A 14,587-nucleotide genomic window follows, 5' to 3' on the forward strand; every position below is an offset into this window, starting at 1 on the left:
AAGGGAGGAGCGGCCCAGTAGAGTTAGACGAGCTGCAAAGTGTCGAATCATATTTCCTCTCTCCTGATTCCTTCTTCCCGCGAGAGTAGCGTTCCACTACTATAACTGATTGAGCGGCCCACAGAGTGCTGCAACCGGCAGTTTTTTGGGCTCTAAGGTGATTTTGGTGAATATGAATTTCTTTCTCACACTATTTGAGGCTTTCATTTCCTCACTCTTGCTTACATTTTGTGATTTTTCTAATTTTCGTGCATTAATTCATTTTTGGTAGCAGTCGGAGGCGCCGAATTTGTGTTGGAAGTTACAAAAGTGACTTTCCATAAGGGTTTTAGCATGAAATTAGCGAAGAAGAAAGGAGATTTCAAGTGTTAGAAAGAAGAGAAGATATTTTGCAGCTTCTGAAAGACAGATTTGTGCCAAGAAGCCTATTTGAGGTAAGAGTATTACTTTTTTGGGTTAAATTACTTTATGGGCAGAAAATTTATAAAATCCTAAGATATTTACAAATTTCATATTGCTTACCTATGTGATGAGTTCAAGGCAAGCGTGTAAAAGACCGTCGTAGGACGCTCCATAAATTTCAGGTAACATAATCCTATGCCAATTTAAGAAGAATAATTCAATTTACGAAAATCACTTAAATATTAAAGTTTAAAATTATGTTTTGTAGTTTATTAAGTTCAACATAAAAGTCACCACAACCTCCAACTAACTATCGAAGATCAAGATTTTAACATGACAGTCGAGGTGAGTAACTACATTTTTAAATTTCAATAGTTTTCTTTATTTTAAAATGTATGTTCAACTCCTTGAATGTTTTAATTTAGTTAGATCATTAATATTGTTAGTCGGGATAGATATGCATGAAACATATATATGAGGTACATGATATGTACGATATACATATCTGCAAGATATGCATGATAGGATAGATACGCATTATAAACACGATGGAAAATGATATGCATGATATAAGCAAGAGATATGCGTTGTATGAGAGTTATGTATGATGAATAGTTGCATAGCAGAATAAATATATATGTTCGTAAATACATAATGCATGTTGGTCTTTTATATACTAATCTTCTATATGCATTTATCTTAACGTTACTTTTACTTTATACGCTTTACATGCATTTATGTCTTTGTGAGTATCACTGTTAACAAAATTTTACACACCCTTGAATGATATTTTCTCGTCAGCACATCAGTTGGCGATCTACACATTGCAACTGTCTATGGTGGAAAGACCCTTACTTAATCCTGCCGAAATTATCTCATCGACACAGCGACTAGCAATGTAAACATCACAATTGTCTAGAGAGGTAAGCCCTTGTTAACACACCCCTATTATCTCATCTGCATAGCGATTAGTGATCTAACAATCACAATTGACTAGGGTAATCAAAAAATCTACGTGCACGGGTACATTTGCGTCCCCTGCCTCTATCATTGAGAAAAATATTACATCAGAACTCCTAACGTAGAGCTAAGTTCGAAGTCCAATGAAATGACGTCACGTGGAGGTGACAAAAAATTAAAACAAAATCATTCCAGCACAGGGGAATATTCTTTTCGTGTTATTTCGCATTATTCAGGTGTTATTGTGATGATATTCATGTGTTATTGTGTTCTAAGAATATTCTCAGTGTTATAATAACATAATAACACATCAATATCACCATAATAATACCTGAATAACATGGAATAACACAGGAGGACATTCTCTTGTATTACCTGGCCGAATTACAGAAAAGCACGCGCGTTTCCTTGAAGTCGCGTGTTCGCATATTAGTGGATTTCGAACGTAGCTTTATGTTAGGAGTCCTGATGTAATAATTTTTCCTATCATTGAGAGGTGAAATCCTCCTTTAAACATGTACATAAAAATATTCATATATAAGTTATTTCATTCTTTATAACATACATTATTCTGATGTATCTTTATGCATCAATTAGCATGCATATTTACGTTGTTATGCAAATATTCATTATACATAACTCTCATATCATACATATCTCTATCTCATGCATCTCTTACTTTTCTACTTATTATTTTTAATTATTTGTTTAGTGATTCTTTCACGTATTATTTGAATAATAAACTACTAGAGATAAAAATCAAATAACTGTTAATTTATTTTCCACCGTCCAACTGTCTGTTCTCATTTTGTTTAATTTTAAGCCTTGGGTTGGGTCGTGACACTAAGTCTGTCAAAACAGTTCGTTCGTCAACAGATTATGTTCAGCTCAGCAAGTAGCTCATGCTCGAATTGTTCTCTAAGCAAACGAGTGGAACACAAACATTTTTTTTACACTCAGTATATAAATGAGTCGAACACAAACAAAGATTTAGTTGTTCGTGTTCGACTCGTTTTGGCTCAAAATAATGTGTGTGTGTGTGTGTATAATTGATGAGTATTATTTCTAAATAATTTAATTGACCAAAAGGCAATAAAAATTTATAATGAATTAAAAATTTGATAAAAATGTATTACAATATATATTAATAAATGTTTTTATACGAATAATAAGATTTAAATCTCGCTCATACCCTTACATCATATGGATGTGTGACTAGGGCTATCAAAACGACTCCTTCGCGAACAGTCCCGAATAATTTTTTTTGCGCTAGATATATAAATGAGTCGAACACGAGTTGAGCCCAGACTCGCTCAATCTTGACTTGTTTACACCCCTAATCTTTACAAATTGAATACATATCTAAAAGATCCCTCCTGCAAAGCTTGAGGGTCACTTGAGCGATAACAAACTTCAAATATTTAACATCCAACATCTTCCTAAAAAATCTCATAATGAAATCTTTAAGGGATTCACTAAGGTCCTTCCTCATCTTCGACCTGTAAATTTTCCAATGTCTACTAGGACCTTGTGAACAAAGTGATGAACATATTTTAAACTCGGTGAGAAGGTAATGACTCCCAGTGGGTGGGAGAAGAGCCAACAACGTGGCAATTATTTAAAGGTTGTGAAGAATATATTGGGCCTCAAGGCATTATTAATATCAATCGTGATATGTCCATATGTCAACTCAAAATAAGCTACTTTGTAGGACCAATCTGTCCTCCCTCAACACAATTCAAGATACAACATTTTGTACTTCTTTAGAGGCTTTGTCTCAGCGATTTATTCGCCAAATTTGTTTTTTAGTTTCATGCTTTGCCTTTCGACTCACCTAATCTCCCTCATCATTGGGATGGTAAATCTTGTATATAGCACGTGTGGTGATTATCATTTAAGAGCTTGAGGGTTGTTGTATAATGATGGAATCAAAAGATCCTTCCAGTGTCTTTGTTCTCGAAGTGGTGCAAGGAGCTCATTCCAAATCAACATGATCATCTGAGTGATTCTCTCCTCTCTTTATGAGTTGCCTATTGACACAAACTCTTGGTTTTTCATGATTTGGGATGCCCCTTGGTTGGGGTGATCAGCTTCTCGCAATATCTATTTTTTCTATTGGCAACAAATTCAAGCTCAATGCACCTGAAAGGATCTTAGATCCGAATATGTCCATAAATAACACCTGAACCTAACAAGATCCGTGAGATCAAAATGAAGAAAAGTGAAAAATAGAGAGATAAAGTCCAGAAAGAGAGGTTGTGAGCATTCTATTCATCATAGCTTAGAATACGTATAAGTCTTGCCCTTAAGTGAATCTTTTAACTCCATATTTATGAGATTTTAGGTGCTAAAAGAAAAACCATAGAAAATATATAATAAATATAATACATGATTAAACTCTCACATGCCTGGGGACATTGTAATCATGATCCCAGAGAATAAACGCAAATAATTGATCAGGAGAATGCTTTAGAGGCCTCTGTTGTCGAATCAATGGAATTGCTAAGGAAATAAGTGAGGTCGCCAAGCGGAACAAGTGAGATAACCAAGGCTTCTTTTATAGTTTTATCCTACTACCTTCTCAGATTAAAGCAAATGACTTGTGGGCTAGGACATATATGTATGAACTAGGAATGTAAACAAGTGGCGACGAGTTCGAGCCATAAAAAGCTTGAGGTTGCCTAATATAATCAAGTCTGAGCTAAACTTGATTTACTTCTATGAGTTCAAGACAACGTATAAGCCAACTCATTTATTACAAAAGAGAAAATAATATTGATCCAAATTGTTATTAGAATAACATGAAAAAAAAATATCAAAGATAATTTTAAAAATTCATTTCATATACATATATAAAATATAGTTTTTTTTTAATATTTTTAAAAAATTATATGCAAACTCATAAATTTTACCATACTATAAGTTATATTATATTAATATTTGTTTAAAAGAACCAGCTCACAAGCTAACAAATCAATGGAGCTAGCATAAGCTTGGATTATTAGCTCATCGAACTCAGCTCGTGAGCTATTATTGAGTCGAGCCTGAGTTGTCTTACAAGTTACAAGTTAGCTTGGCAGAGTTACACCCCTAACCTAGAGAATTCTTCTGAGTCATTCAATCACGGGTGAGTGACACTAAGCCTCGAGAGAGTATTGCTAAGCCTCAAACAAGCATCACCTTCAATTTATGTGTTCCATGCCACCATCTTTGAATATATATTTTAGCATACAAATATTGGTTAATGGTTGCCAGCCAGGTGACGATAGATAAAACATTGAAATTCTCCAAATTTGAGAACTATTCCCACCAAACGTCCTTTGATTGTGATAAAAAAGAGTATTTATCGATTATTTTAAGGCAATATCATCTTTTTTGTAAAAAATATGAATAATCTATCAAATAGTTTGAATAAATGTTAGTTGATCATGTTTATTTTCCCAAACACAAAATGCTTTAATGAGTAAAAAATTAAGAAATATTGAGCTCCTATGGTACACATTGTCGAGGCACTCATTTTTAACAATAATAGGACAAATTTTGGAGGATTCAACATCTCCCAAATTATCTCAAAAAAAATTTATTATGTTTATAAGTGTTTTAGTTAAGCTAAAGGTCTGTTTGGGGCAGCTAAATTTGTTTGAAGAAACAGATGTGAAGCTGCTGAAGGATAAGTTGATGTCAAAAAGTTATGGTGACTATTATAAAAAAATAAAAAAAATTGAAAAAGTCAGATCGCAACATTTAGCAGACACCGCAGGTAACCAGGTCTAGTGGGAAAATGCAGCTTTCAAAAAACTGTGGTGCGGACACACTGCCGCCCCAAAGGCACTGTAAATTAGAATCGGATCAATTTTTTCTTGATGTCATTGAGTTAGCCTTGTCAAACCACACCACCTCGGCTAAAGTCATCAAAAAATTTGCATTCAAATGATCCCAAAATTAACTGTTAAGGTTCCTGGTCCAAATATTGTTGTTCAATATCTAAAAATCATGTAAAAAATGAAGATTTTTTTGGTAGCACGTCAAGTCTTCATTGTACTAACAATGCCTTCATTTTGTAAAATAAGTTATAAGATTTTAGTGTTCAAACAACTCAAAGGAAATAAAGTTAAATTTTCTTTATTTAAAATTTTGAAGAAAAACTTGCTCATTCTCATATATGTCTACATATAGTTAACCACATGAGTGAACATCACTATGCTTCTTATACTTCAGTCAATTAGAAAAATAATTAAAATGAAACCTCGTTGGGCATACTAAGTCATGACCTTTTAAAAGTTAGAATGTCATTGTCGATTCAATGTTGCATCAGATGGTTGAATCTTTAATCAACGCAGAGCAGATGATCATTGAACTAAATTTTCATGTTAAACTACAGCAACATGCGAATTTTAGGTGTAGATTTCTGTGCAATGCAAGCTACAATAGAAAAAATCAGCAAATATAAATTGTAGTTTAAACTAGAATGAATCCAATTGGGCAAAGCACAGCCAAGCTTTCATCTTTTTCCTTGATGAACAATTCATGTCTGTAACTTTCTGCTAAAAACTATGCCCACTCACTCTACATGATGCGCCTATTGGATAACATCAATGTTTTTTCTAGGTGACAGGTAATTGGCAATTCGACTGTGTTGTAGAGCATTTTAGTAGAAATTTTTTGAGATTTCATTAGGATGCCTCCTTTTGTTTTAAATGCATATCTCTTAGTTCATCCTTTATTAGATAATATTACTTATATGTAAGGCAAAATAAAAAATCATAGTATATCTAACTGATCTCTCTACTTTTAAAATTATGGATGTGTTCAATGGGGATAAAGAAAAGTTATAGTTGAAATAGCTTTTTGCGGTTCTATGGAAGAATAAACTTTGGTTAGATGTCCTCTCATAATAATTTTCTATTAGAAAAAGTAAGATTTAACCTTAACGTAGATACGCTTTACCCATCAAATTAGCTTGCTATTTGCTAACTTGGTGAATCTATCTTACATACTTTCATTTCATTTATCTTATTTTTAGTTATTGTTTATTTTCACTGTCTATTAAATAAGTCTTGTGCAACAAGACAAACATCTTATGACCTTTGCTAATCTACTTAATGTAGTGCTTTATACAATTTTTTATAAATTTTAAATACTAATTTAGAATCATTTTATATTAAATATTACTCCCTTTGAATATCAATTTATAATTCCTTGGACAAGCAAAAATGCTTCTTCAAATTAATGATTTTCCCCGTACACACTTGATAATGTAGGTAAATGGCAATATTTCTTTTTTGTAGCATAAAGTGAATATCAAGAATAAAGGGGATATCCCAATTAAAGTGTGGAAATTTTTAGGATACGTGGGAGTTTCTTGGCTCACTAAACTCTTTAATATTATTTTAAAAACAAAAAAGATGTCTGCGGAGTGGAGGAAGAGTATCTTGGTCATCATTTTTAAGAATAAAGGGGATGCACAAGAGTGTGTAAATTATGGAGGAATTAACTTGATGTGCCATACTTTAAAATTATGGGAGAGGGTAATTGAAAATAGGTTAAGACGTATTACAAAGATTTCTCATAATCAATTTGGATTTATGCCATGCAAGTTACTATGGAAGCTATACATTTATTGAAAGGTTTTATGGAGAAGTTGAGCGATAACAAGGAGGATCTACATTTGATTTTTATTGATTTAGAAAAAGCTTACAATAAAGTTCCAAAAGATATTTGTTGGAGAGTTCTTGAAAAGAAATGTGTTGATATGACTTATATTCAAGTCATTAAAAATATGTATACTAGAGTTGTTACTTGTGTTCGAATTGATGGAGAATTGACCAATTATTTTCCTATTTTTGTTGGGTTACAGCAGGGATCGGCTTTAAGCCCATATCTTTTTGCTTTAGTTATGGATGGTCTTACTGGACATTCACAGGGGTAATGCACCTTGGTGTATGCTTTTTTATGATGATATCCTTCTCGTGGATAAGATGAGAGAAAAAGCCTAGGAAAAACTTGAATTTTGGAGGTGTACATTGGAGTCTAAAGACCTTCATTTGAGTAGAACTAAAACTGAATACATGGAATTTAATTTTAGTAGTAGCCTAGTAATAGAAGTGTAACTTTGGGAGATCAAATAATTAAATGTGTGAACGATTTAGATATCTCGGGTCTGTTATTCAGAGCGATGATGATATAGATGGGGATGTTAATAGTAGAATTCAAGTTGGTTGAAGTGGAGGAATTCTTCGGCCCTTTAGTACCGCTTAGACTAACCGCTTAGACTAAAAGGAAATTTTTATAAGACGGTGGTGAGACCTACAATGCTCTATGGCGTTGGATGTTAACCTTTAAAAGAGAAGCATAATACTAAGTTAAGTGTTGCTGAGATGAGAATGATTAGGTGGATGAGTGGCTTTACACTTCAAACAAAATGTGAAATGAATATCTCCGTGATAGGGTTGGTGTAGCTCCAGTGACGGACAAAATTAGAGAGAGTCATCTTAGATGATTTGGTCACATTAAATGTCGACCATCTGATGATCCGATTAAGAGAGTAGATGTTTTAGACTCAACTTATGTTAAGAAAGGCAGAGATAGACCTAGGAAACCTTCGGCTTACTATATAAAAAATGATCTTAATTTATTAGAACTACATGAAAATATGACACTAAATAGGACGCAATGGAAAAAAAAGATTCATGAACCCGACCGCACATAGTGGGATTAAGGTTTTGTTGTTGTTGTATAAAGTGAATATCACCATAGTTTTCATTTTAAATAAAAACTTACAAAATACCAAGCATCATGCGTAATCACTGAAGAAGGTGGTAACTTATGGAACATGAATAACAAAAGCTTCCAACAACAGCAATATAACAAATGAACAGAATTTCCGATAGCCAAACTTGATCAAAATTAATGGCACGGGAAGCAATATGCTTGAGGGAGAAGAACGTAGCTGTAAAAAGAAAAACTACAGCCTCAGACTGTCCAACATAAATAAGTTGGGAAATTTACATATGCTGCACATAATTCTTATGCATTTACATATCTCGCGCCTAAACTTTAATATTTAGACACACAACGCTCGATCATTTAATATCACATCAAGAATAACACTATTATCACTTTTTAAAAGTGAAATATGTAACTATTTTGTGCTATGTAAATGCCTAAAATAAGAAATTAAGAACAGATGCATGCATGCCAATAAATGCAATAAATTCAAAAAAGGAGCATCGGATGAGAAAACGGCGCTTGGTCCTGAACAGAAAAAAGGGGTCTAATCTAAAGAATATTTGCCATGAATGCTACACCAAATAAAACGCATAATAAATTAATAATAACTCCTAAAAAATTTCAAAGCTAAGTGAAAGACATGTAAAATAAATGCAAAGACTACACACACAAGCGCAAAAATAAAAGAGAGCATATAATAACAATACTAGAAGTATATAATTCAACAAAAAACATTCGACTAATAATTGTCAAGAGCTAGAAAACAAAATGAAAATGAGGAGACTAGAATTTACAAGTCAAGTTAACCAAAGTGCTTCTTAGCAGAAACTACTTGCAGGTGAATTTCTAGACAAAAAACAAAAATCAAGTAATACCTAAATTCGGTCGAGCTGAATCTTCAGAAATTGGTAGCGAACATTTAAAACAAGCTTTCTGCATGTAGAATACAACAAGTAATCATCAGTTTTATGATTGTAAATATAATCTTTTCAATATCTCAAATAAAATTACTATTGCCCGGTCACTTCGAAAATAAACTAAAAGAACGATTAAGCTTTAGCAATCCACAAGTTATCCAATATAATTAGCCTATATAAATGGATGCAATCAATTATCATGTAATTATCAAGCGGCTCACCGGGATTTGCACCGTTCTATACAAAGGTTAACATTTTTGTAAACCTTATATTTAGGTCCTAGTGCATTTTGAGATTTCATTTTGGTTCCCTGCATACTTACCATCTTCACAGTTCCTTTTGGCTAATGGCATTAAATATTTCATTAATTTAGTTGGCATGGCATTTTTTTCCTTTAAATTTGAATTGTATTAACTCCATGCTCATCTTCTTAACACCATGCTCATCTTCTTCTCATTCTTTTAAATTAGGGTTTTTTTATGCCGGTACCTAGCTATATCTTTAATTAACTTAAGGGCAATTTCATCTTTTATTATTTATTATTGTTTTGTCTAAATATAACCTAATAGATTTAGGATTAGGTATGCAAGAGATTATTATTGTGAGTCAAAGGTTTAAGGTTTAGGAGAGACTTTCTACCTCTCGAATTATAGGAATTGGGATAGATCGTCTACCTCTCGAATTGTAGGTGCTTATTTTATGTGCTCGTGGGAGTTGTTATTGTTGTATTGCTTTGTTTGATGTTATTGAAGAAAATAGTTCTCTGTCATTGTATTGCTATGTTTGATCGAAAACTTATTGGGGAATGATGGCACCAAAGAAAGTAGATGATTTAGAGAAGAAATTGTGGAAATATGCGAGCCAACTTAAATTTGGGATGGAGAAAGGTTCTCTGCCATAGAATGAAGGGCTTTCTCCTTAGAAAATAGGTTTCTTTCCATGAAAAACCAATTCTGAAGCTTGGAGGAGACGATAAGAACTATTATTGAGATGCAATTCAAGGTCCCGCCGGCAGCTCAATTTACAAACCCTAACTAAGGGTTGATTGGAGATTATGTGGTCGAACTGAAAGAGAAGGAGCTCGAACATGAGGAAAACATTCACCTTCAACAACTCCATTCTAGAACTCCGAAGGGGTTGAAATAGAAATTTTTAATGGAGACAGTTAGGTCGAAACATGGAGAATAGATTATGCAAGGGACATGGAGGAGCACAAAGAAGAAATGAAAAAAGTAAGGATGGGATATGGATATGATCAAAGGAGAAAGTTTTACCCTTGATACATGGGGGAAAACAACGGATGGAAAGAAATTGAGGGTGGAAATGCTAGGGTTAGAAAGTTGAAGATGTGAATCTTGGAGGGGGAAGACACGCATTTGCAGGTGTACCGGGTGGAGTGATATTTCACGATGAATGGGCTAAATGGGGAGGAGGAGCTCATGGCAGCAGTTTTATGTTTAAAGGGGAAAGCCCTAACATGGTTTCAGTGAAGGGAGGATAGAAACCTAATCTACTCTTGGAAAGAATTTAAATATTGCTTGTTGGAACGTGTTTGAGTCATTCAAGAACAAAACCTACACGAACAATTCTTTGTATTTACTAGGGAATGGATTGTCATGGAGTATAAGGACATATTTGAGCGCTTGTCGGGATGGCTGAGGAGACTTTCTGAAGCAGTATTGAAGAGGAACTTCATGAAGGGTATAAAGCATGACATTCCTGCAACTCTTCGGTCGTTGAGACCGGGATGCTTGGGAGCAATTATAGAATTAGCGCATTTGGTTGAAGATGATAATGCCATGGAATAGGCTAATAGGAGTAGCACGGGTAGAGCAACATACAAAATTAGTACAATCACAACGATATCAAATCCTAATTAGTTGAAGTTCAGAGAAAAGCTTCATAGAATAAGAATCATGGGTCGCGACCGGGAGCGACACTCGAGCGCCTTACAGAGATAGAGATTTAGGAAAAATGAGCCAAGACGTAAGTATTTTCGGAGTAATGAGAAGTTTAGCCCAAGAAAACATTGCAAATATCGAACATTATAGACTCTCACAATGTATGACGATAAGGCAGTGAATGAAGAAACAAAGACGAAGATGGAGGAGGAGGAACACCCTCACTTTTTCCTACCCCTTGAGGATAAGGTGTATTTAAGGGAAGGGAGGCGTTACACCGCTGCCTAGCCTAAGGGCAATTTTGCCTTTTTATTAACCTAACGGTAATTTAGTCTTTTATTATTTATTATTTTTTAATATAAATAAAGTCTAATAAGTTTAGGGTTAGGTACGCATGAGTTATTTTTGTGAGTCTTAAATTTAGGGTTTGGGGTAGACTTTCTATCTCTCGAATTGTAAGAATTGGGAGAGATTGTCTATCTCTCAAATTGTAGGTGTTTATCTTATGTGTTCGTGAGAATTGTTAGTGTTGTATTGCTTTGATTTGACGTTATTGAAGAAAAATATTTATTTACCCTAATTTCTATAGAGAAAAGTGTTGATTTCTACGTTGGATCGTATCAGGTTCTTCTCCATCAAAGGCACTTCTCCGAGCCTTCGAGCATCAGTAAAGAGCCTCGCATTGAAGGCGAGGAGGGAGTTCACATTTAGATTTTTGGTATATTCACCATGAAATGATTCTGATTTTTTTAATCTAATAATAACTCTCCAAAAGTAATCTTCTAGGATAAACCCACTTGATTTATTGCTACCTGATGAAGATGAAAAGGAGTGGAATGACATTTTCCAGCCTAACATCACTTCTATGTTTATATTTTATAGAATATTAACAATAAATATTATTAAGTTCTTCCACCAACCACTGAAGAAATCAGAAGAGCGTACACATCAAAGGAAGAAATCATGGTAGTTATAATATTTAAGCACGTAAATACCATAGCCTAACTTCATTATGAAGTATTGAGTAAGCAGAAAAATGAAGTCAACATTCATGGCACACTTTGGTGCCACCTTCTCAGCAAAGCTTCATCCGTTCAGTCTTCACTACTTGAGTGGAAGAGATGGTCAGAAAAAAAATAATAGTCAGCGGTACACAAGTGTAGCAATTTTAAGGGATTCAAGAGACGTATTCATCAACAGGAAGTCGAAATTATATGACAACATATCAATGAGACCAACAAATAACCAAACCCTCAAGGAGTTCATATAAAAATGACTATTATAAACATAGCCTATCCGCTAACTGTTTTTGATGAAATTTATTTTTATGTATTTTAACTACATATAATATGGAAGAAAAAGGATTTGAAATCAAGGGATATTGGCTTGAGATGATATCAATGAATCCCAATAGATGACTAATAACAGATCAATCTAACATAGGAATTCATGGCATCAATAATAGCAAACAGAAGATCGAAAACCGTGGAAACTCCCATTATTTAAAATTTAAAGAATATGGGCATAACCTCCCAAAAGAACATTGTTCTCAAGTTCAATTACATTGTGAGCAATGACCAATAAAATTGTCAATTAAGAAATCTTGCTAATTTTTTAAGTTGTATTTATTTGTTGATAATTAATCTCATCCAATAAAAATTATATGAAGTAAAAAAAAAGAAGTCAAAATTAATGAACATTGAAGCATAGTTGAATAGGCAATTTATAATGTAACTAACGATGAAGAACTCCAACGGCATGTTTGACTCATAAATTGGTGGATGTGATTTATTGAGAGGAGTGAGTTTTAAGGAAAAAAGAGACAGTCATTGGATATGATCAAAATTAACATGTCTTCAATAGAAAGAATCTTTATTCCATTGAGAAGCAATTTGCTTTAATTTTTAAAGCATATATTCTTGGTATAAGGACATTCAAGAGAATGAAAGCTAAGTTAGACAACCTCAAAGATGATGCGGCTCATATTCTGACATATTAGACAGTATTTGGATCATCAAAAAAGCCAAAACTATAGCTCAAGAAAGCGGTAAAGGAATAGAGGGCCTATAACTCATAAAACTGCAAAAAGTAGTAAAACAATGAGGGATGAACCTAGGTATGACAAGCTAAAGAGAAGGGATCAACCTATAGAAAATGTCTAACCTACAAAATAAGGGGAAAGGCTGACTTATCCTAAAAAAAAGAGTGAATAAACTAAAAGATAGGAGGGCAGCCCCATCAAGATCCCATGGTTGTCCATCTTTCCGGATCATCATAGCTCCTAGTCTGCATGACCAAGAAAAAATATTAGACTTTTCTTAATCAGAAGATTCTTGTCAGTTTTTTTATGAAATCTATTTATTTTTAAGCTATATATAATAAGAGAGAAACATGAGTTTAAATTAAGAGAAACTAGCCTTAGTTGATATCAATAAATCAACATGAAGAATTGTTATAGGATCAATCTGCCATAGGGACTCATGAGATCAAATAATATACAAGCAAGAAATCTGAATCCCCATGGATATTCCCATTATTTTAGATTTAGAGATTCTAGAATCATAATTTCCCAAAGAAACATTAGATTTTTTTACTTCAATATTATTTATGTCATGAGTTCCTAGAGTAGACTAATCTCATATCACTCCATTGTGATTCATTGATATCATCTCAAGCTAACATCGATTAATGTGCCAAATTTTTAGTATTTTAAGTTGAATGTAACCAACAAAAATAACACAAAGACTGATGGTTCAATGAACTAAATATGCTAAAAAAATAAAAGAAGAAAGAATGAATATAATTGGTATAGTGTACAAACATCATTATCACCATTATATATATATATATACATATAGTTCAAAAAATTAAATAAATCTCATAAAAGGCATTCTTATGATCAGAATAGCCGAGTCCTAAATACCAAGGGATACAACATCATTCCTTATGTTAAACCTTAAACTATAACAAAAAGGGAAAGTATTCACTCCAAAAAAATATATCAATAGCGCAAGAAAACACAGGTTACAACCCATCGAGTGTCTTCAAAGCATCAAGAAAAAAAAATATTGACAAAGATCTAAAGCTGACTATAAGAAATCTTTTTTTCTTTCGCTTGTCATTGATATTGCTAGACACCATCTTGTAGAGTAGGCATGCACTTTCTCTTCAAACCAACAATTATTTACGTTATTACATTCTTGCTATTGTCGTGAATTTTCTCTCTTTCTTGCATTTCAATTTGTATTTGGTTTAATGCTAAGTTTTGCTTAATCTAGTCTCATTGATTGTTAGTGATATTATGTTATTGTTACTTATGTTGTTTAATTTGCAATATTATCATCATCTCACAAAACCCAACGCTACATTTAATGACATAATATTCTGTATTAATACAAATACTTTGTTTGAATTTATTTATTTTCATTGCCATGTTAATTTTATTATCCAAGCTAATTATCATATGTTACCCTCCATTATGTTAAAGCAATCCTATGTTCAAATGATATGACATAATAGTGCCCTTTTGAATTAGGATTTTGATAGGACGAACTTCCCAGAGATTAGAGCAGAGATAATAGATTTTGTACTGCTGATATCAAATCAAATCAAAATAACTCCGAATACATAAAGATAAGCACGTACAATTCAAATTCAATTCACAATCTCAAAGCAAAC

At 33.2% G+C, this 14,587-nt stretch overlaps 1 protein-coding gene across 2 annotated transcripts in view; it reads right to left on the reverse strand.

The window, feature by feature from the left end:
* Positions 1–14,587, reverse strand: part of LOC110031287 (U-box domain-containing protein 62-like) — a 46,407-nt gene that overhangs the window by 15,241 nt on the left and 16,579 nt on the right. For both annotated transcript variants that reach the window (XR_002294724.1, XM_020734414.1), the window contains exon 4: positions 8,967–9,024. Coding sequence is in view for 1 of the 2 variants with exons in the window: in XM_020734414.1 (XP_020590073.1) it covers positions 8,967–9,024 (58 nt within the window). In the remaining variant the exon portion in view is untranslated. The remainder of the gene's footprint in view (positions 1–8,966; positions 9,025–14,587) is intronic.

Source organism: Phalaenopsis equestris, unplaced genomic scaffold (assembly GCF_001263595.1).
Source record: "Phalaenopsis equestris unplaced genomic scaffold, ASM126359v1 Scaffold000800, whole genome shotgun sequence".
NCBI lineage: Eukaryota > Viridiplantae > Streptophyta > Magnoliopsida > Asparagales > Orchidaceae > Phalaenopsis > Phalaenopsis equestris.